Below are 24,683 nucleotides of genomic sequence, written 5' to 3' on the forward strand. Positions count from 1 at the left end.
TAACCATTAGCAGTCACCTCTCAATTCCTCTATCCTCCCCCAACCCTATATAAACACCAATCTAATTCTGTCTGTATAAATTTATTTATATTACCTTTCATATAAATGGAATCATATGACATGTAATACTTTATGTCTGGTTTCTTTCACTTAGCATAATTTTTTTAAATATTGGTATCTATGTACTTATATTAATTAGAGAGGTTGTAGGTTTATAGAAAAGTCATGTCAAAAATACAATGTTCCCTATTGTTGACACTTTGCATTAGTGTGATACCTTTGTTACAATTGATGAAAGAATGTTAAAATGGTACTATTAACTGATAACTATAGTCCATAGTTTACATTAGGTGTGTTTTTCCCCATTTACCACCCTACTATTAATACCTTGTAATAGTGTTGTACATTTGTTATAATTCATGAAAGAACATTCTTACATTTGTACTAATAACCACAGTCCATCATTCACAACAGGGTTCACAGTCCATGTTTCATCTTCTAACTTTCCTTCAAGTAACATACACAACCCAAAACTTCTCCTTTCAACATTAACCAACGTATTTCAGCACTCTTAATTACACTTACAATAATGTGCTACTATTCTGGTTTGCTAGAGTTGCCATTATGAAAAATACCAGAAATGGACTGGCTTTTATAAAGGGTATTTATTAGGTTACAAAGTTATAATTCTAGGGTCATAAAAGTGTCCATACTAAGGCACCAACAAGAGGATACCGTCATTGAAGAATGGCTGATGGTGTCCAGAACACCTCTGTCAGATGGGAAGGCAACGAGGCTAGTGAGTACTGATAATGTGCTCCTGGGTTGTGTTTCAAAATGATTTTCTCCAAAATGTCTCTGGGCTTCTCTCTTCATTCCTCTCTCTCAGCTCCTGTGCATCCTCACTTCTTTCTCCCAGGGCATTACTCTCTAAGCATCTGTGGGGTCCTCTCTTAGTTTCTCCAGGGCAAACTCTGGGCTTCATCTCCAAATGTCCTTCTGTCTGCATCTCCAAATATTTCCAAGCATCAGGAAGCTGGTTGGTACTTAGCTTCTCTTTTAAATACTCCAGTGAATTAATCAAGACCCATCCTGAATGGGCAGGGCCGCACCTCCATGGATGTAATCTAATCAAAAGTATCGCCCACAGTTGGGTGAGTCACATCTCCATAGAAACAATTCAGTCAGAGGTTCCACCCTGTTCAACAGACTAATCAGTCTATCCACACAAGATTGCATTAGAAAATATAGCTTTTCTGGGGGACGTAATGTATCCAAACCGGCACAGCTACCATCACCACTATTCATTTCCAAACATCTACAATCAACCTAAATAGAAATTCTGCACAAATTAAGCATCAGCTCCCCTTTCTCTAATCCAATTCTATCCCCTGATAACCTATATTCTAGATTCAAACTCAAAGAGTTTGCTTATTATAATTAGTTCATATCAGTGAGATCATACAATATTTGTCCTTTTGTGTCCTGGCTTATTTCACTCAACATAATGCTTTCAAGGTTAATTCATGTTGTGGCACACACTAGGATTTCATTCTTTCTTACAGCTGAATAATATTCCATCATATATGTATATTCCACATTTTGTTTATACATTCTTCAAATGATGGACACTTAGGTTGCTTCCATCTTTTGGCAATTGCTAATAATGCCACTATGATCATTGGTGGGAAAATGTCTGTTTGAGTCCCTGCTTTCAGTTCTTCTGGATATATACCTAGTAGTGGGATTGCTAGATCATATGACAAAACTATACTTAGCTTCCCGAGGAACTGCCAGACTGTCTTCCACAGTGTCTGTACCATTTTACATTCTCAACAGCAGTGAATGAGTGTTCCTGTCTCTCTACATCCTCTACAAGACTTGTAGTTTTATGTTGTTGCTTTTTTTTAATAGTGGCTAGCCTAGTAGGTGTGAAATGATATCCTATTGTGGTTTGAGTTGCATTTCCCTAGTAGCTAGTGACGTTGAACATCTTTTCGTGTGCTTTTTGGCCATTTGTATTTACTCTTTGGAAAAATGTCTACTCAAGTTTTTTGCCCATTTTTTAATTGGTTATCTTTTTATTGTTGAGTTGTAGGATTTTTTATATATTCTGGATATTAAACCCTTATGAGATATGTGGTTTCCAAATATTTTCTCCCATTGAATCAGCCGCCTTTTCACATTCTTGACAAAGTCCTTGAAGCACAAAAGTATTAAATTTTGAGGAGGTCCCATTTATCTATTTTTTTCTTTCATTGCTTGTTCTTTGGGTATAAAGTCTAAGAAATCATTGCCTACCACAAGATCTTGAAGATACTTCGCTTCATTTTCTTCTAGGAGTTTAATGGTCCTGGCTCTTGTATTTAGATCTTTGATCCATTTTCAGTTAATTTTTCTATGAGGTGTGAGAGAGAGGTCCTCTTTCATTCTTTAGGATGTGGATATCCAGTTCTCCCAGCATCGTTTGTTGAAGAGACCATTCTGTCCCAGTTGAGTGAACTTGCAGGCTTTTCAAAAATCAATTAACCATAGAGGTGAAGGTCTATTTCTGAACTCTCAGTTCGAATCCATTGGCCAATATATCTATCTTTATGCTGTTTTGACCACTGTAGGTGTGAAAATATGCTTTGAAGTCAGCATGATTAGGGGGCATGCCTTCTGTGATCAACTTTAAATATCATACATCTCCTGGAAAATATATATCTGAAGCCCTGGCCTAGCTGATAAGGTATGTTGTAATCATTTTAACTATTCAATTGTGTTTTTTTTTAAATAAAAAATCATAGAGATCTATTATGGCTTAATGAAAAAAGATAACATTAATTTAAAAGATACATTAAAATCATGTTGAATGCTTAAGACTTCTATAGATTCCTGACCTAATGAGACATTATAGACTCAACACCTCCTATGATTGTAGCCAAGACTCTGATAACTCTCTGATATCTGATAACTTCTGATATCTCTCTGATAACGTGCTTTAGATAGGGGTTTAGTTTGTTTGTACTGAGAAATAAGCAGCCACATCTTTTTTGCAAATTCTTACAAGTTATCCAAACCTATATTGTGTTCAAGTCCCTTTCTATTCACATAGATACACCATTATAATTTCCAATATCACAAAACATTTCCAAATACTATTTTTTCCACTTTTTAAGTCAATACGAGATTTTTAAAATAGGAAAACAGTAACTCATTAAAATAAAATTCATACTTTTCAAATTCTATTTTTTGAACATCAAATCTAAAGAGGTCAGGATGCTTACCCTGATAAATCCATTTTCTGGAGGAACAGGCCGAAGACACCCTGAATCTGATTCTATCTCAGAAAGATCTATCTCTCTTATTTCTTCATCATCGCTGATACATGGTTGTCCACTAAAAGGGAAAAAAATGTGAATATATACCCATTTTTATCCATATTCATATATGCACATATACATATTTATGTATGTGTATATATATGCATATATAAGTGCCCATATACATATGTGTGTGTAAAAGATATGTGCATGTTGTATGTTTTAAAAAGAAAAAAAAATTACATAATGAGGAAGGAGTTGCAGCAGATCCAATGCCCACTAATAAGCTCTACTAAATAGGTAAAATTCTAATTACTTCTTTACTCAGCAGTAGGATAATAAATATCTTAACTCTTTACATTAGTGGAACTAAATGTCCCATTCTTTCCCCCTACCCATTCTTACTTGTTTTGCATAATTGAAAATGTGCAGTCCTCCTCTTGCCTTTTCTTCCCAACACAGGGTTTCCCTCCTAGTTGGGGAGCAGGGTTATTGCATTCTCGGATTCTTGATCTCCTATAAGTAGCATCACACGCAGTCCAGGGAGACCAGCAACCCCAGTTCCCATCTACTGCATCTGGAACAGAGGAAGTACCACTCATGGATCATGGGAGAGTTTAGGTTTGAAACTTGGTCAGCCTGGTTTCCCGCTTCTCAGCTGTGTGGCCTCCTTTGTATAATATAGGGTGACTGGGAGGATTAAAAGAAATTACCTGTGGAAAGTGCCTGACACATTGTCTGACTTCCCCTTCCTATTCCCTCAAACCTGAATCAACTATAAGCAAATTTTATATATAAAATCCATCCTAAGGATGATTTGAGGTAACCATAAACATTACTTAATCCCATATGAAAACTCTGGTTTTGGCTTAATTGATCTCTTATTATAAGTGCATCCTCATTATATATTACAATACATGTGAGGCTTATAAAAACAGTAGCACATATTTTATTTTGCAGTATACTTTATTTTATATGTTTTATTGTACAGGCATTGTGCTACGTATATAAATTTTTACTCCTCAGATAGATACTACTATTACCCCCATTTTGTGCATAAAAAATGAGACAAGGTAGGTTACAGCTGAGGCTCACACCAAGTCTATTTGACTTTAGAGTCTAAACTTTTTACAGGATTATTTTTCTGGTGAGTTTGCACACAGGGTAGAGGTTACTAACAGAAGTTTTCATTTTGTTTTGTTTCTTTAATCAAGCAGCCTAGAATACAGTTGGGAGGGGAAAAGGTGCCCATCTCACAATTTGTTTCTGATACTTACTGGATTTATAGTCTGGGGACCGTTTCTCACAGTTCTCGCCATAGGTGCTGCTCTGGCACAGACACAGACACTCGGTCCCTGAGAGCACGGGCCGGCCATTATTAGGGCATGGAGCACACTTGCAAGGGTCAAACTTGGCTGCATATTCTCGAAAAGCTTTCCTGAGGTTATTCCTTTTTGTCACTGCACAGGGGATGTTTCTTACCAAGTCCATGATGGGAGCAAGCTAGAAGCAGATGGTAAAGAGGAGGTTCAGACATATCCCTTAGGCAATATGTTGGCATTGCTGCCCAGTTCTCTTGGGTTGAACAAGAAGACCTGGAAAATTCCACCCTTCACAGGGATTATTAAAGAAGATAGAATATGAGGCTGTAGAACCCAGTGGAGAAAAGTCCTCTACATAAGGGCAAGAGAATTTCTTTCCTCTTTAGGCTGGGGAGAACAGCTCTCTACAAAACTAGACAGCTTCTGCCATCCCTAAAGAATGGCAAGTGTGATGTATCTAGAGCTCATTTTCCCTGGAAGTCTGCTGTGAAGAAAGCCTCATTTGAGGCATCCCTTACTTGGACTTATATCATGTTATATATTGGGCATCAAATGCATGCTTTAAAGTACTGAGAAAGGGTGGCCAAGATTTAGGCAGCTTATTCATTCTCTGCTGAAACCTCATTAAATTTGATTCAAGCAGAAAAATTTAGGGAGGATGAAGAAGAAAGGCTTTCAGTGTTCTGTTCTTTCCAGGGACAGTATTGGCTTTTGGTGCAGCCAGATGAGAAAATGTGGCATGGGAGATAATGAAGAAATGAACCAGCCAGTAGGATGAATGGAAGACACACATACAAATAAATGGAGCTAACCAAAAATCAGGGTTCATTTCATTAACTTTTAAAATCCCAAAGAAATGACCATTTAGGGCAATGTATAACTTACAAGTATTAAGCTGGGCAACTGGATCTTATTTTCCTGTCATAATCTATAGAACTTAATCTTACTGCTGCATGTAAATGATTCCACTTACAAAATGAATGAACTCCTTTTTTTTCATTTACATGAAATGAACATATCTTCTTTGGAGTCCTTTTTACATGGTTATGCTTTAGGCAATACTAGTTTTAAATAGCATACAATAAAAAATAAAAATCATCTCTCCATGTTATTACAACAAATACACTACTAATAACGTCAATCAGCAGTGATAAAAAAACAAAAAACAAAAAAAACAGGAAGCCAAATGGCTCTAAAATCCCAAGATTTAAGAGTGCTCATCAAATAGAGTTGCAAAACAAAACAAACAAATAAAACTTAGAGACAAAAAACAAATAAACAAACAAACAAAAAACCAAAAAGAACCCCACCTCCCCTCCACAGAAATCAGCTTTATTGTAAACATGGGGAGACTAAAAGTAATACTCAAGGCAAATGTGAGCAGTTTTATTCTCTATGTTCCCTTTCCTGTATTTCATGCATGTACTATAGAATGCTTGTTTGAATAGCAAAAGCAATAGAGGGGCAATTTAGGGTTTGAAGCAAAAAAGGTACATTGTGTATGCCTACTAACAAAAGACATTTACTTTATTGTCTGAGAGGGAAATAGAAAAGGAATTGTGTGATGTGTAATTTGGGCTGCTAGAGAACTACTTCAGTTCTTTTACCCATAATGCTTTTTAATCTTACCTTGAAATTAATCACAACAGGGTTTTCCTTCACTGACTCTAACCAATCAGTGAGGACCTTCTCTTCTGGCTCAGAACTCCCTTTCTCCCAAGCCAAAGCTGCTGCATACTCACTCCTCCCTCCATGCACCAAGGATATGGATTTCTCTGCTCCCTGCAAAAACGACCCTGCAAGGCATTTCAAGAAAATTACCCATTTAATTCTATTGCAAATTCATACTTTAAAGAAAAGTCTATTTGCACAGGAGGGAGAAGCAAATGGTACAGTAATTTGGTTCCTTTAAGTGAGCTAGGGAAAAGTAAGAGAATACTCCTTCCTCATCCTTATAAGGAGTTTAATATTAGAAATGATAATAACAGTGCTGACAGCTACCATTATTAAACACCTTATATGTGCCAGGCACTACACATGTAATACCTTAGGTAATCCTCACAACAACCCTGAGAAGTAGGTATTATAAATGTGGACATTGAATCTAAAAGTACTTTAAACTGAATCACATGGCTACTAAGAAGCAGTGCTGGCAAACTAAAGCAGGTCAAGCCCTTGACCACTCTGCCCCCCACTCTTTGAGTTTGCCTCCCAGTTACTTATTTATATTAGCTTACATCTTGGGCATAAGCTAATATAAACCACATGGTCTCTGATATCCAATTGACTACAATGTTGAGACTTTGAATTACAGAAAAAAAGAAAAAAAAATGATAGAATGCTTTTAAGATTAAAGAAAGGGGGAAAAGCACAATTAACCAAAGTATGGTGGGGTGGGGTGGGGAGTAAACCTGAGGGTAAGAGTTGGCACAATCTCTCCTCAGAGGAAATGACCTTCAAATTTGAACTGCATAGCAAAGATCTTTTATATAAAATTTCAAAATAATCCCTACTGACTAATGGTAACCTAAACTAATACAGTAGGAATTGAATCATAGGAAATTGTAGTGAGAAATAAAAAGCAAATGAAAAGGGGGCTAGTAATGTGGGTGATACCTAAGGGTGTTAATTTGGTATTTATTCATGAGTCCCTGAAGGAACTAGCCATATTCCTACTGTTCAGGAATCCTAGAGTAAGATAATCTAAAATGATTAGAGCAATGTGTGAAATACTCTCTCTGTGAAGAAAGCAGTATGGTTGCTTTCAAAATGAGGAGCATAAGAAAATACTGAGGGGGTATGAGAAGAAGATTTTAGAGGTTTTTATTTTTAATTTCCATATTAAAACAAGAGAGAGATTAGATTTGCTAATATATCATATACCAATTGACAGTGGCTATGGTGCACCATTTCGTATTTGGATTGTTGCCCTATATTTCATAAATGGATTGACACTAGGCATGGCATCCTGAAGGAAGAGTGAGAGTTTTAAGTCTTTTTACCATGCTGTTCTCTAATTTGAACAGCACTAACTCTCATAAGTGAGCAAGTGGCTTACAAAGAATACAGAAAGAAAATGCAGATTGAAGATGATGCAAATAATGCAAACACAAGCAAAACAACAAGTAAAAGGCAGGATGGATACTTCTCCTAATACAAACTTCTCATGAGAAATAACATGAGATTAAAACCAAAGCCAGCCAAAAATGTCAAAAATTTCTGGTTCTATGTGTAAAAACCACCACTACAAGGAAAACAATGAAAAATTCCATTTCATATATACTAATTTTATATTTTATAAATCTGTATATTTTTGTAATCTATTTTTAGAATAAAAATTTATACAATTTTTATTAAGTATGCATGCAGTAAGGATATATTATAAAATTTTACTGATATCATTACGAATTCAAAAAGTTTGAAGTCCAATGATTTAATAGAACTAGCTCAGGATTTGAAATAGATAAATCTATGTTCTTACATGCGCTTTGCTCTTCACTGCCTCTTTGATTTTAGGCAAACTGTCATCATAATTAGTAAACATTTGTTGAGAACCCACTGTGTCAGGCATTGAAGACTGAGAAATATAAAATGTGGTTTCTGTATTTGAGAGACTTAGTTTCTCAATGAGGAGACAGGATAAGTACATAAAAATACTAGCAAAACTATGGAGATACAAAGACGGAAGGATGAAAAGAAAGACAGGTGGAAGGAGGGGAGGAAGGGTAAAAAGGAAAAGAAAGAAAAGAAAACCAAAAGACCAGTAATAGAAACAGGAATCTCAGTTAAGTGTTACTGTGTGGTATAAACAATCAATGATTCCTGAGTTAGCAAAATGGAAGAATCCTGCAATCTTTGGCGGTTAGAAAGGGTGGTACACAAATAGGAGGACTAACATGGACTCTGAAGCAGAGGCAGGACTTACAAGGGCAATGGTGGCTTTCTAAGTCTTGGGAACAGCATGGACAAGACCTGGAATCGGGGCAGGGGGGCCACGTTCTGCGACAGTGTGGATAGGCATCCGTCTGACTTAAAGTTGAAGGTTCAGATAACGGAAGGGCAGCAGAATAGAGAGGATCTGGATATAAAGTCAAGGAAGCTGGACCTCATTCTCTAGGTTTAGAAACAACTGCACTCTCTAGAAGTAATGAAAGATTTTTATATGGGGAGTTGGCACTGTTCAGGAAGATTAGCAGTGTTGTGTCAACTGAATGTGTCATGTCATACTCTCATTCATACATTCAAATGTCCATATTTAACATTTTCTTCTTCCAATTCCTCAAAATCAATTCACTTTACTAAGGAGTCCTGATTCCACCCTAGCATTGTCTCATATATTCTAATAAACTTTTCTACTGAAGTATAACATATGCACAGGAAAGCACACAAATCATAAGAATACAGCTCAATTAATTTTTACAAAGTGAACACACCCATATAATTCCTATCCATAATAAGAAATAGAGCACTGGCAGCGCCCTAGAAGCCTCCTTCAAGCCTACATTCAGTCATTATTCCATCCCCAAGCACAAACACCAATCTTATTTTTATCACTATAGATTAGTTTGCCTGTTTTGAACATTAAATGTAAAATTATAAAGCATGTATTCTTTTCTGCATGGCTTTTTTCACTCAACATTATGTCTGTAATACAGTGCTGTGTAATGGTAGTTAATTCATTTTTTTTTTTTTTTGATTTATCATTACGCTTTAGGTATTTTAGATCCTGTAGGAAGTAAATAGTGGAGTTACAAATCAAAAATACAGTAGTATTGGTATTTATATTTACCCATGTGATCTTTACTGGAAATCTTTATTTCTTCATGTGGTTTCAGTCAATTGTTTAGTGTCCCCTCCTTTCAACCTGCACAATTTCCTTTAACATTTCTTATAGGACTGATCTATTGGTAATGAAGTCCCTCAGCTTTTGATTATCCGGGAATGTTTTCATTTCCCTCTCATTTTTAATCTACAGGTGTTTGTGAATTTTCTAAGTCTCTGATGGTTATTGACTTCTAATTGTATTCCATTGTGCTCAGAGAATGTGCTTTGAATAATTTAATTTTTTTTTTTTTAATTTATTGAGGCTTGTTTTATGTTTCAGCATATGGTCTATTCTGGAGAAAGTTCCATGATCACTAGAGAAGAATGTGTATCCTGGTGATTTGGGATGTAATGTTCTATATATGTCTGTTACATCAAATTCATTTATCAGATTGTTTAGCTTTTCAATTTCCTTATTGGTCTTCTGTCTGGTTAATCTATCTATAGGGGAGAGTGACGTGTTGAAGTCTCCCTCAATTATTGTGGAAACATCCATTGCTTCCTTCAGTTTTGCCAGTGTTTGTCTCATGTATTTTGTGGCACCATGGTTGGGTGCATAAACATTTATGATTGTTATTTCTTCTTGTTGAATTGCCCTTTTTATTAGTATGTAGTGGCCCTCCTTGTCTCGCACAACATCCTTGCATTTAAAGTCTATTTTATATAAGATTAATATTGCTACTCCTGCTTTCTTTTGGCTGTAGCTTTCATGCAATATTTTTTCCCATCCTTTCACTCTCAATTTCTTTGTGTCCTTGTGTCTACAATGAGCTTCCTGCATGCAAATATTGATGGCTCATATTTTTTGATCCATTCTGCCAATCTATATCTTTTAATTGGGAAGTTTAATCCACTTAAATTCAACATTATTACTGTGAAGGCATTTCTTGAATCAGCCATCCTATCGTTTGGTTTATGTTTGTCAGATATATTTTTTCCCCTCCCTTTCTTATTGTCCTTTAATGAACCAATATTGAATCTCTTTAGTACTGAACCTTTCTCTATATCTCTCTCTCCTTTCTTTGTTTCTCTGTCGGTAGGGCTCCCTTTAGTATCTGAAGTAGGGCAGATCTTTTATTAGCAAAATCTCTCAGCATTTGTTTGACTGTGAAAAATTTAAGCTCTCCCTCAAATTTGAAGGAAAGCTTTGCTGGATAAAGTATTCTTGGTTGGACATTTTTCTCTCTCAGAATTTTAAATATGTCATGCCACTGCCTTCTTGCCTCCATGGTGGCTGCTGAGTAGTCACTATTTAGTCTTTTGTTGTTTCCTTTGTGTATGGTGAATTGCTTTTCTCTTACTGCTTTCAGAACTTGCTCTTTCTCTTCAGTATTTGGCAGTCTGATCAGAATATGTCTTGGATTGGGTTTATTTGGATTTATTCTATTTGGAGTTTGCTGGGCATTTATGCTTCGTGTATTTACATTGGGTAGAAGGTTTGGGAACTTTTCCCCAACAATTTCTTTGAATGCTCTCTCTAGACCTTTACCTTTCTCTTCCCCTTCTGGGACACCAATAAGTCTTATAATTGGACGTTTTATTTTATCTATCATATCCCTGAGTTCCATTTCAATTTTTTTTATTTTTTTCCCCATTCTTTCTTTTGTTCTTTCATTTTCCATTCTGTCATCCTCAAGGTCACTGAATTGTTTTTCAGCTTCCTCTAGTCTTGTACTATGAGTGTCCAGAATCTTTTTAATTTGGTCAACAGTTTCTTTTATTTCCATAAGGTCATCTTTTTTTTTTATTTTACTCTTGCAATTTCTTCTTTATGCTCTTCTAGGATCTTCTTCATGTCCTTTATATCCTGTGCCATGCTCTCATTGTTTGTTTTTAATTCTTTGATTAATTGCTCCAAGTACTGTGTCTCCTCTGATCTTTTGATTTGGGTGTTTGGGTTTGGGTTATCCATATTGTCTGGCTTTTTCATATGTTTTTGGCCTCTTGGCATTTGCTTTACTTGATAGGGTTCTTTTAGGATATGTAGGACTATTCACAGACTTATTTCTAATTTGTCAGATCTACAGCTTGGTAGCGTACACTTTCTCTAACTAGCAGATGGCATCCGCAAGTCACCTATTCCCCTCAAGTCAGTTCTCCCCAGCTTTGTGGTGTGTGGGGGTCTGATTCTTGTGGGGTCTAATTGGTGCACCAAGTTTGAGTGTGTCGTTGGTGCTATCCACCCTGAATGTGGGGTGTGTGTCTGAGTGGTTAGGGAGGGAGGGCAGCTTTAATAATCAAACCTCCCAGGTGTTCTTGGAGATTTAAGGCTTTTGTAAGAGTCTCAACCTTCATTTCAGTCTCGCCACAGATTGTCTCTGCCACTGACCCTGGGATTTCCTAGTGGGTCCCTCTTCCAAGCTGTGCCCTTCTAGGGCCTCTGCTGAGGGAAGGCTGTGCTACGTCACAAGTGTGCACCATCCCTCAAGGGAAGCTCTGGGCCACCGGGCCGTGTAGGTGCCTTCCCAGCCTGCTGTAAGGATGGCTGAATGGGGCATGTTAATTTCCCCCTTTTCGCACAGCTCTGCCTTCCCAGCTCTGGGACAATAAGCTGTGTGTGCACAAAAGGCTATTGTCCACACCCAATATTGTAGTGCATGTGCGCGTTGCCGGAAACACTTCCTGTCACACTGGGTTTCTTGGCATATCTCTGGGCTGTGGCTCCAGGGCTAGGCAGGAGTGTTCCCAGCCCACCAGGAAGATGGCTGCAAGGGGCATGGTTATTTTCCCCTTTTGGCTCACCTCTGCATTCCTCACTCTGAGACAATTAGCAGTGGGTGTACGAAAGGCTATCTTCCACACCAGACATCGAGGTGTTCACACAGCACATTCTTGCTGCACTTCACTGTGCAGTTCTCACTGCTGTATCTGCAGCCATTTTTGTTTTTTTTTTAAAAAAGAACTAGTCTACCTCCAAGCACCAACCCATGGTTTCCCCACACCGCAGCATGGCTGCCAGGCATTCAGCAGGCTTACTCACTTGTTTCGGAACACAGACTCCCGGTTTCACCAAGTGTACAGTCCTTGTGGATTTAGCAGACCTTGTCCGGCTGGTGCATCACTGGAACTGGTGTTCTGGGTCACTTTCTGGCTTTTATCTAGTATCTTTCATGGAGGTGTTTTTTTGCTCTGTCTCTCCTAGCCGCCATCTTAGGTTCTCCAGTTAATTCATTTTTAACTGCTGTATAGTATTCCATTGAATGAATGTATCACAGTATATCAGTTCTACTCTGACGGACATCTGTGTTTTATCCAGCTTATGAATAATATTACTTTTAACATTCTTGTACCTTACTTTTACTGAATAGTCACATATATTTCTGATGGGTACATAGCTAGTAGTGGAATTTCTAGGTCAAAGGGCATGGATATATTCAGCTCTAGTAGATATTGCCAAAGAGTTTTCAAGATGATTTTACCAATTTATATTCCCACCAGCAGTGTATGGCAGGTTTAGTGTTTTCACACACCACCACCACTTGTCAACTTAAAATTTCTGACCATTAATATGAGATAGCATCTTATGGTTTTAATTGTATTTCTCCAGTTCCCAACGATGTTGACCATCTTTTCATGTGTTCACTGGATATTTGGATATTTCTTTTGTGAAGTGCCAGTTAGATACTTTTGCTTATTTTTTTAAAAATTGGTTAACTGTGTTTTTCTTTCCGATTTGTAGGAATTTTTATATATTCTGTTTCTGAGTCCTGTGTCAGATTACATTTTCTCTTGTACCTGTATTCTTTAAAATTCTACTGCCATTTACCTATATTATATGTCTCTATTATATGTCACTTCAACAATTGGAAAAGAATAATAGCTGATATGAATTAAGTATTTAATATGGGCCAGCCTTGGTTCTTATCACTTCATATGGATTATTTATGTAATTCTCATAAGTCAAAGAAGTGAATACTATTATTTTCACTTATGCATGAGAAAACTGAAGCACGGAAAGATTAGGCAAGTTGGTCTTGATCACACAGCCAATAAAAAAGTGGAGCCAAAAGTTGAATGCAGGTAGTCTGGTCTGCAAGTTAAATGAGTATGCAATGAATCTAATGCATCATGGGTAGAAATAATCTCTCTAAAGGGCATTTTCCTTTCCTACTTAGTAATCTTTGTTACTTCCCCACTGAATCCAACACAGTGTTCTGCTGAATACTAATTCTGTGAGTTTCTTGGTAAAGTATTTTGAGGGGAAACTGCACTCTATATATGCCTTTTCAAAATCACAGTGCTGTTTTGAATTTTAAAAACTCTGAAAAGTTCTATTAAACTCTGTTACACTCACAGTTCCCAATCTAAAAACTAAGCTTCTTTTTCACATGTGGCACCTATGAAAATCCTGCAGATCATACTTTGGATAATGAGAATCTTCAATAGGATTAAGTCCAAATTCTTCAGCAAGACATGAAAGTCCTGTTTAATGTGAATCAAACGTGCCTTTTCAGTTTTATTTCACAAACTCCCTTTTGTTTACCTGATGCTCAAGCCAAATTGAAATGCTCATTTATTTATCCAAACTTTGCCTCTCTGTGCCTCCATTTTCTCATCTGTAAAACAGGTGTATACCTAGTACCAGTCTCAACAGGTGGGTTGTGAGGATTAAAAAGCTGAACACAAAGCACTTAGAACAGTGCCTGGCATATGCTAAGAGCTCAATAAAAGTTGATCATTCATTCATTTATTATTCTTTCTTGATTCATTTATATATGCACTTTGACACATCTATTAACATCTACAGTGTGCCAGACAAATGCTAAACACTGAGGACTTAAAAACCATGCCTCTGTCCTAAATTTGCTCACAACTTGGTAGAAGAAACAGAAAGTAAACACGATACTGTTTGATGAGTAATATCATGTTGTAAACATAGGTTGCAGTGGAAGCAAATAGGAGGGCACTTAACCCTACTTATGAATAAGGATGGTGGTGGCAACCAGAAAAGCCTTCTGAGAGGAGATAATACATGAACTGTCTGATAAAAATTATAATTTCATGAATTGACTGGTTTAAAATACATAATACATCTTTACTGTATTAAAATATCAGGTAATACAGAAAAACACAATCATTATTCCCATTGTTCCTTAGTTTTAGTGTTATGTATTAAATGGATTCAGTTCTCATTGCCTCACCTTTGCTCACCATTTCTTCTTTCCTGAGTTATATATATTTATCTATTGGAGAAATAACTTGATATTAGTTTTTATTTGTGTTTCTTAACTCCCTTTATCTCTTTCATTCCTCTTACAATCCAAGCTGCATCATATACTTTCTTTATATACAGTCTTAGATGAGAGAGGACCCAGAAAAAAAAGAGTCAAATTTTGTCTTTTGAAATTTCAGATATACTTTCATAAATTGATAACAAAAATCATAGATTTGAAAGCCATGGTTTTCAATGTCAAGACTAAGGCTTGAACAGCTAACCAAAAAGTCTTGAGTTAAGTTCTTAATACTTGAGTTTAAATATCAAGAGCCAAACCCGCTATGACTCAGTACATAGGATTTATAACTTGATCATAGGATGATAAAGAATGATAAATCATGACATAAGACCATTTTCCTTCACAAATGGAGAAAAAAAGCAGTGGGGAGAACGGGGAACATTCAATAAGTGATGACTAGGATTTAGAAGTTGGTGCATCCTTCAGAGCAGCCTAGCATTCTATCACTTTGGGCAGTGTCTTGGGTGGCGTAGTGGTACAAGAGATACTTGATAGAAACAAGATACATGTGTAAGAATCCTACAGCAGGAGAAACAACCATCTGGCTTTGTTAGTACTAGGTTGGTAATGCCGAGTCTTGTAGAGAATCCCTACATCCAACAGAACACCTAGTCAGGTGTTCCCTAGTGTAGCCTCAAAGTCTCTCACACTTAACTGCAATGTGCAGAAAGTATGCAGGAGTTCCCTAGACCTCAGAGGAGCCAAGGAAGTCTTGAGTCTTGAGAGAGGGTTAAAGGTACAAAAGGGACTGAAGTTGTATGAAGAAGACTCAAAGGGTATGGACCTAATAATCAAAAAGCCAAGGCAAGATCATGTACATTGGCAGTGGATGCTAGTGCATAATGATGAGAATCAGGGGAGGCAAATGACATCTCTCCTGGGCTAGCAAAGGCACAGTATAGCACATTAGGCAGAGTTCCCATTATTCCTCTGATGCCAGGATGCTACCTGATGGCCTCCAGCATACACTTGCACGCACATGCACACTCACACAGATCATCCCTGAGAAAAAGGAAAGAAGAAGGATGAGGTTGATCCTGAATTTGAGCAAGAACTGAATCCTAGAATAACTGGGTGATATTACCTTGGCAATGTTATACATAAATATGTGTATATATATATACACACACACACCCCTATATGTATGTGTGTATATATATTTGTGTGTGTGTGTATATATATATTTGTGTGTGTGTATATATATATATATATTTACCACTTAGAAGATTTGGGAATTTGAGAGATATGTTGAGTTCTATTTAAGACAAATAAAAAATTCTATTTTAGTGCACCTCATTTATTTCAACTGCTTTTTTTTCATTCATCTTTTTGTTGGATGGGTTTTATTGTTGAGCAGTTTTTTCAATAGGTAGTGAAGAATTTATTTCCCCAGAATTCTTTTATACTTTGAGATGTCTTATCTTTAGACAAAACACATTTTTCTCTCTTTCCGAAATGTATGGACATTCTTTTGTCTTCCAGCATTTCATTTTGTTTTGAAGTCTGAGGCCAGATTTTGTTGTCATTCTTGTTCTGTAGGAAACTTGTTCTTTCAGCTCAGATACTTGAAGAATTCATTTTAAAAATCTTTGTATTTTGTAAATTAACCAGAAATTGTCCTGAAGCTGCATACTTTAACCAAGATTCCTGGTACACATAATCAAGAAAATTTCTTTCTTCAGTTTAGGAACATATTCTTATACAAAGCTTTAATAGATTTTATGTGTCATGTGTTGGGATCTCTATTTCAGATACACTAACATATATTGAATTATATTTTGTCATTATATTTCCTTTAGATTTTCTTTAATGACTTTTACTATCTAATTTTTCCTCTGAATTCATAGTGATTATTTGTGTGGTTAACTTCTTTAATCTTATTTTCAGACAATTATATTTTGTCCTTGAAGTGTCTAATTTATTTATAATCATAAAAAGGATGTATCTCAATGGTTAGCTCTGAAATCCCCCTTTTAAATTAATTCATATATTTAATATTTTTATCTCTGAGCTCTTGACTTATTGATTCATAGTCTCATCAAGTTATTCTATTGTGTGATGAACTAATTAAGAATCTGCATCCATTCTTTGGTGTATGTTACTAGATTATGTATCTGTTTTTGCAAGCTGTTCCTTTTCCTCCCTTCTTTTTCCTTTCCAGTTATATATAATGCGTAGCTGTCAAGCCAGTTCTCATTGTGCTTACACTTCAGATGGGCATCTATATGTAGACTATTTATATGTTCTGATATTGTATTTAAACTTATTTATCTATTATTATGGTAATATGATATTTTTATTTGATCCTTGTCTGTCAACCCCATGAGAATATACACTTCATATTTTCGAAGTTTCTGTGATTCTGAGCAGAATAAGTAGCAACCAGCCAGTCTAAGTCAGGGAATAAGAGAATTTTACACAAAGGAAGCAGTTATTTATATTGGTAAGGCATAAGAGAGAGCATGACTTGTTTAGAAGATTGCATAACATTTAGCAACACACAGAGAGAGGCAGGACCTTATCCTAAAGGTGAGAGTTTATGATAAGATTTTGCCTTGGAGACAGTTCCTCTCCAGAAATGTACAGAATCAATGGAAGGGAGGCAGGACTGGAGGCAAGGAGACCAGTTTGGGGGCTTCTGTGATAAACCAGGTGGAAAATAATGAGGACTTGAATGGAGGGTAGAAATAGATGGGGACAACCAATAGAGGTATTAAGGAGAGAGAATGGATTATGTATGGTTACTTACTACATGAGGAAGCTAGAATGAGGGAGAAATCAAAGACAATACCCCGATTTTTGACTTGGTTGATTTTGTTGATGACAATGCCATTCATCAAGATTGGGACTCCTGAAGGAGAGGGAAAGGCAAAGGAGCCAAATGCTAGCCACTACGGTAGTCTCCTTTTAAGCATCACATTGCTTAATTTTCACAAAAATACTTTTATGCTATTAATTACTGAAGAGACCCATTTGAGGCAGGGGTAGAATATATGACAGGTTAATGCTAGTGGACTTTTCAGGTGGAGGAGTTCAGTGGAGCTCAGACGAGATGCCTGGGTTGGGGATTAGGATACAGAAGTGTAAGCCCGTAGGCATTGCCTATAGCTTTGGAAGGGAATAAGAAAATTCCTCAAAACTGACTTGTGTCTCCTTTCTTCAGTAATTTTGCCTGGATTTTCTTTCCCTCTCTTTCTATTTGCCAAAATCTTTTGCACTCTTTGATGCACAGCCCAAAGTAATTTTCTTCATAAAACTCGATGTACCCTGATCTCAAGAAATATGTTCTGTTGTAGTACTTCCATATTTTGTTTTCAGTACCTCTTTTAGAGCCTTATCAGTCTATATTTTTCATGGTTATTTATATGTATGCTTACTTGTAGTTCCTTGATAGGAAGGCCTGATTCATGCCCAAATTTACTTCCCCATGCCTAATATTGAGGTTGGCCCACTGGAGGAATTAATACATGTTCATTAAATTGAACATCCCAAGTATAAGAGAAAGAAAACCTAGATCATTCGCCCTTTTCAAGCAGTGTTAATGACATATTATGAGTGCCTTATTCCTTTTCTTCCCTCTCCTCCAAACTCTGGGATAGATAAATGGAATAAATAAAAAGTTAAACATAGTATAATAATGTACAATATGATAAATTCCAGCTAGCCTCAGGAAACGGGATGCATTGCTAAGAGAGAGTATTGTTACCTTCATATTTCTCTGACAGTTTGTTTATTTTGCACCGGTGTTCCACTTTTTTTTTCTTAAAAAAAACGTAGCGTTTCTTTGTTTCAATCCGGACACAGTTTCGGGATTCTTCCTCTGTTAAACCTAGGAAATGGAGCACAAATAGAAAACACTCAGATGAACCACTGAGAATGGAGAGAAGAGGATCAGAAGACTCTGGTCACTTATAGAGCTGATTTTTATCTCCCACAGATACTACATATCATCCCCATATTCTCCAGTTTCTGTAAGCTGGAGTGGCTAATGGCTTTTACTTACAAATCCAATCTCGCACCGGTGCTGAGTTTATGCTGAACACAAAGGCACTTGTGAGTCCTCCCATCTCCCTTTTCAATACTGGCTCCAAGAAACACACATGACATCACCATGGCCCTTCCCACCCTTCCCATGTCGATTAGGTTTGCTATCCCCATTGCCTGCCTCTGGATGCCACTCCCACACAATGAACCACTAAGCTCACAGTTCCTACTGGCTACTGCTACTGTGTACCCCTGTAGATGAAGAGATTGACAGAGGCTCTGTTCTGTGTCCCACTGCCAGGCCTACATGGTGCACTACAATGGATTTGGTGAGACCTGAGTGCCCAGGTCCTTCAGGAAAATAAATCCGTCATGTCTACTTCACTTGTTTCTTTTTTCATCAGTTTTAGATTGCCAGGGCTGCTGTAACAAAGTAGCCCAGACTACTTGGCTAAACAACAGGAATTCATTGTCTCACAGTTTTGGAAGCTAGATGTTCAAAATCAAGGTATTGGCTGGGTCATGCTTTCTATGAAGTGTATAGCATTCTCATGGTGGCTTGTTGGAAATCCATAACTCAATGTCTGTCTCAGTTACATTGTCATCTCTCTCCCATCTGTCTTCCACTATTGTACTCAAATTTCCTCTGTTTTTATGCACTCCAGTCATATTGAATTAAGACCCACCCTGATTATATTGCTTGGCCTTACCTTACCTAAGAACAACTTCAAAGATTCCATTTACAAATGGATTTACATCCAATGGACCCAGAGTGAGGACTTGAACATGTCTTGGTGAGAGACATGATTCGATTCATTACAATTGCCTAGAATGTAAATCTTTTTGGTCATCTTGCTCTTCCTGAACACTCATTTTCATATTTCTTTGAACTTCTCCCTGATCTAGTGACTCACTCTCCTCCTCCACCCCAAATCCTTTTATTTTACTTGCAAAAATTCTGACTTCTTGACCCACAATCCTTTCTTGTCAACTTCTTCACTGGCTGTTCCCTCTACCTTCTTTCCTTAATTCAAACCTGTACTTCATATTGTTTCCCTGTTGTCTCCAGAGGAGATTGATACTGCCTCGTTCCTACTGCCTTCAGGTTTAGGAGTGGGATTGATCTCTTTCTAGTTTTCTGGTGCTGCTTCCATATAATGACCCTCCATACATAAGTCTTGTAAAGTCCTTGATGCTCTGAATCTCAAGCAATCTGGTTATAATAACTGTAGTTCTCATTTCTCTTCTTGTTTAATAAACATACAAACATTCATTTGTCAAAGATTTTGGCATCTGAATCACCCTTTCCAATATTATTGCCTTTGAAATATCTGTCCCTTATTTCCTTCACCTTTCTACAATCATCTTATATTTTACTGCCTCTCGGCTGTCACAACCATACTCATAAATTGGAGAGATAAATCACAGATTCAGCTTTTTAATAAGGATTTTTTCATACATATAATGTGCCAGCACCATGCTAACATCTGAAGATAAAACAATGAACAAGATAGACTCGTCTGTGTCCTCTGAACTTAAATAATATTGTAAGAGATTTGGATATGGAGATGCAGCAAAGATAACTAAGATGATAAAAAATGAAGGCATTTCTACCAAAAACATAGAGTTTAGTTAAGAGGGATGAAGATATATAACATGAAAAAAAGTGAATTTATATAAGAGTAGAACTTTACACCATTAGATGGAGACAGTTTCATTCAAAGCATAGATGAGAACAATGAGACATTTTGAAAGCTCAGATATGTGAGGCAATTGTATCATAAGAAAGTAATTTTGTCTTTTAGTCAATTTACTACAAAGAACATGAACTCACAAAAGTACTTACCATCGTCGTCCAAATTAGTCCACCTCTAACATCACTAATTCAGAAACCCCAGACTGAGTTTCAGACAATAATGTCTGACTCTTCCTGCCTGCCCACTACTCTTTTCGTTGACCACAATAGAAACCCCAGACCCTTGTTTCTTCTCTTCATCCCTCATCCTTTTCTCTCTTCACTTTCTGCCTTATCTTGCTTAGATTTCATGATCATAATTTCAACTAATCTCTTGAAAATATCCTAAAAATCTTGTTCTTTTGTTATTTATTCATGTCAACCCAGAAAATCTGTATTCTCTTATGGACCTAGCTATTCTTTTTCTGTGCCTGCTCAAAAATTGCTGAAAACTGCTGGAGAAATCATACAGTCATGCCTATTGGTGCCCCTACAAATTCATGGTTCCTAATGTAGTCCTCAACACTGCTGAACAATCTTGTTGTGCTCCTCAGAGGAGATTGATACTGCCTCATTCCTACTGCCTTCAGGTTTAGGAGTGGGATTGATCTCTTTCTAGTTTCCTGGTGCTGCTTCCATATAATGACCCTCCATACATAAGTCTTGTAAAGTCCTTGATGCTCTGAAGCTCAAGCAATCTGGTTATAATAACTGTAGTTCTCTACAGTTATTGTGTGTACTCTAACTACAATTTCTAACATTTTTTGCTCTCTTCACATGTACCAGATAACATCAAAACTGCAAACTTACCTATGGCTTCCTTTATCTTTTTTCCCACAAACCTCTTATGAGCAGCAAATCATCCTGGGAACTCAAGTGCTGATTGGTTACTGTCTCCTTTCCACTGTTTTGAATTTTAAGAGGAATTATAACTGTTCTACTCAGAGCTAGAATTTTCTCTTGAGTTTTGAGCTTTATCCTGGGGATTAGCCAGTTTGTTGGTGCTTTATGTCCTATTGTGTTCTGTAAAACCAATCTTGGTTCTTAAAAATCATAGCGATAGCTGTCAGCAATTGAGCACTCACCATGTGCCAAGCACTGTGGTAAGTTCTTGACTACTGGTTGGGGTCTTGTTCTGAAAGGTGTCATATAATGAATTCACTGCCACTTCCCTGACTTGGGGTATCATTTATTGACTAGAACTTCTTTTACCATGATTTACTTAGGTGGGATATCTTTGGAAATCAATACCTGAAAAAAAAATCTAAGTATGCTACCAATTAATCATAATGGCAAGGCCTTTGAACTCACAATTCCAGATGAACAACTTTTTTCTCTTGAAAAATACTAGAAGTCTGAAGAGTTATAGGAATTACAAGTAGTCATTGAATTAAAACTTCAATGGCAGTTACCCAAAATGCCTTAGGAGTGATCTCTGTGGGCAAGCTCCAATGCAAGGCCATTTGTTTGCTCTTCTTGAGTAAGATTGAGTGGAACACAGCACAGGGAAACAAGTCTACCATATTTTAAGCTGAGATAATACTGCCCATTTGGGGTTATTTGAGGGAAATCAGTGCCACCTCTTCCTGAACGATTTCCCAAGGAACTTGACACACTGCCTGAAACATGAAACTTAAAAATCCAGTTCTTCTGATGTTTAGTAAAATATTGTCTTACAAAACACACACACACGAGGGATGAAACAGTTATTATCAGCTCTTAAGTACCTAATAGTGAAGTAGTTTATCAAATACTGATATTCAGGGTTAGAGGTTACAGTAGGGAAGTTTTTTCAGAGTTTGAGGCACTGACTGAGTCAAATACTAAAGATGAAAGCTGAAGGCACTAAAGCTGAGAAATGAAGTTTGGTAGATGGGGACTGCGTCTGCATACTTCACAGACTTTTCAACCATCTTAAATATTTGAAGAGACGTATTGTTATTTGGGTTTAAAGAATTCTTGCTTTAAAGCTGTTATATTTATCTTCCATCTTCAATGCTAACAAAGAAGATGGCTGTTTCTGTCATGCTGAATAAATATGGTTGATTCTGCTTCTGGTATCATCATTCTTATTGAAGGCCAGTCAAATACTCAGGCCATGGAACAAATTTAATGCATCTATATTGCAGAACTATCCTTTCCTAGGCTTTCACTTTTTTTTTCTTTTTTAGAGAACTTGTGGGTTTACAGAACAATCATGCATAAAATACAGGATTCCCATATAGCACCCTATTATTAACACACTGCATGGTCATTTGTCACAATTGATAAACCACATTTTATTAATTGTACTGTTAACTATTGTCCATGGTTTAAGTTAGGGTTCACTGTTTGTGTAGGGCAGTTCCGAGGAGGTATTTTTTTTTTTTTTTTTTAATTTTCATTCTGTTACCATATATACAACCTAACATTCTAACATTTCCCCTTTTACCACATTCAGATGTTTATTTCTGTGAGGTTGATTACATTCACAATGTTGTGCTACCATCACCACCAACCATTACCAAAATATTTCCATCATTCCAAATAGGAACCCTGTACATTTTGAACCTTAACTCCCCATTCCTTATCCCTACTGTCCTATGACTAGATTCTGAAACTATGAGCTTGCTTATTCTAATTATTTCATGTCAGTGAGATCATACAATATTTGTCCTTTTGTGTCTGGCTGATTTCATTGAATGGTGTCTTCGTGGTTCATGAATGTTGTCACATGTATCAGAACGTCATACTTCTTTTATGACTAAATAATATTCCATTGTATGTACATACTACATTTTGTTTATCCATTCATTGGATACTTGGGTTGCTTCCTTCTTTTGGAAATTGTGAATAATGCAGCTATGAACAATGGTGTGCAAGTATCTGCTCAAATCCCAGCTCTCAATTCTTTTGAGTATATACCTATTAGTGGGATTGCTGAGTCATATGGTAATTCTGTACTTAACTTTCTGAGGAGCTGTCAAACTGTCTTTAACAATGACGTCAATGTTTTACATTCCCACAAGCAATGAAGGAGTGTTCCTATTTTTCTGCATCCTCTCCAGCACTTATTTTCCATTTTTTAATAGCAGCCATTCAAATAGGTATGAAATAGCTCATTTTGGTTTTGATTTGCACTTCCCTGATGACTAATGATGTTAAGCATCTTTACATCTGCTTTTTGGCCATTTGTATATCTTCTTTGGAGAGACATCTATTCAAGTTTTTGTTCATTTTTAAATTGGATTGTTTGTCATTTTTGTTGTTAAGTTGAAGGATTTCTTTATATATTCTGTATATTAAACCACTATTGGATATGTGGTTTCCAAATATTTTCTCTCATTCTGTAGTTTGTTGTTATTTTCACGATAAAGTCCTTTGAGGAACAAAATTTTTTAATTTTGATGAGGTCTATTTTTCTATTTTTTCTTCTGTTGCTTGTGTTTTTGTGTGTAAAGTCTAAGAAACCATGGCCTAACACAAGGTCCTGAAGCTACTTCCATATGTTTTCTTCTAGGAGTTTGATAGTTCTGGTTCTTATATTTAGGTCTTTGATCCATTTTGAGTTGATTTTTGCATTAATTGTGAGGTAGGGGTCTTTCTCTCTCTCTCTCTGTCTCTCTCTCTCTCTCTTTTTTTTTTTTTTTCCAAATAGAGATCCAATTTTCCAGCACCATTTGCTGAAGAGGCTATTCTTTCCCAATTGAGCAGTCTTTGCCCACTTGTCTAAAATCAATTGGCCATACTTGTGAAGGTTGATTTCTGAGCTCTCAGTTTAATTCCATTGATCTATATATATATCTGTCCTTGTACCAGCACCATGCTGTTTTTATTATGGCTTTGTAATAAGCTCTAAGATTAGGTGTGAGTCCTCCAACTTCTTTCTTTTTTTTCAAGTTGGCTTTGGCTGTTTGGGGCCACTTAACCCTCCATATAAATTTGATGATTGGTTTTTCCATTTCTTCAAAGAAAGTTGTTGGAATTTTGATTGGGATTGCACTGAACCTGCAAATCATTTTGGGAAGGATTGACGTCTTAACAATATTTAGTCTTCTAATCCATGAACATGTCAAAAACCATAAATTTATTGTTACATTTTATGCATTTACATTTTAGCATCTTTAGGAAGTAAGAAGAGGACTTACATACCAAAAAGTACAATACAATAATACTGTCATTTATAATTACCCAAATGGCTACCTTTACCAGAGGTATTTATTTCCTTATGCTATTTATGCTATTTTGAACCACTTACTAGTGTCCTTTAGTTTCAGTCTGAAGAATTCCCTTTAGCATT

General features: G+C 36.6%; 1 protein-coding gene across 1 annotated transcript in view; it reads right to left on the reverse strand.

Moving 5' to 3' along the window:
- C6 (complement C6) overlaps positions 1–24,683 on the reverse strand; it is a 72,697-nt gene that overhangs the window by 15,691 nt on the left and 32,323 nt on the right. The window contains exons 9-13 of the mRNA XM_037799336.1: positions 18,392–18,514; positions 6,257–6,423; positions 4,583–4,808; positions 3,711–3,882; positions 3,270–3,381 (exon numbers count right to left, since the gene is read on the reverse strand). Coding sequence (XP_037655264.1) covers positions 3,270–3,381; positions 3,711–3,882; positions 4,583–4,808; positions 6,257–6,423; positions 18,392–18,514 — 800 coding nt within the window. The remainder of the gene's footprint in view (positions 1–3,269; positions 3,382–3,710; positions 3,883–4,582; positions 4,809–6,256; positions 6,424–18,391; positions 18,515–24,683) is intronic.

The sequence above is a fragment of the Choloepus didactylus genome, chromosome 11 (assembly GCF_015220235.1).
Source record: "Choloepus didactylus isolate mChoDid1 chromosome 11, mChoDid1.pri, whole genome shotgun sequence".
In the NCBI taxonomy this organism is placed as follows: domain Eukaryota; kingdom Metazoa; phylum Chordata; class Mammalia; order Pilosa; family Megalonychidae; genus Choloepus; species Choloepus didactylus.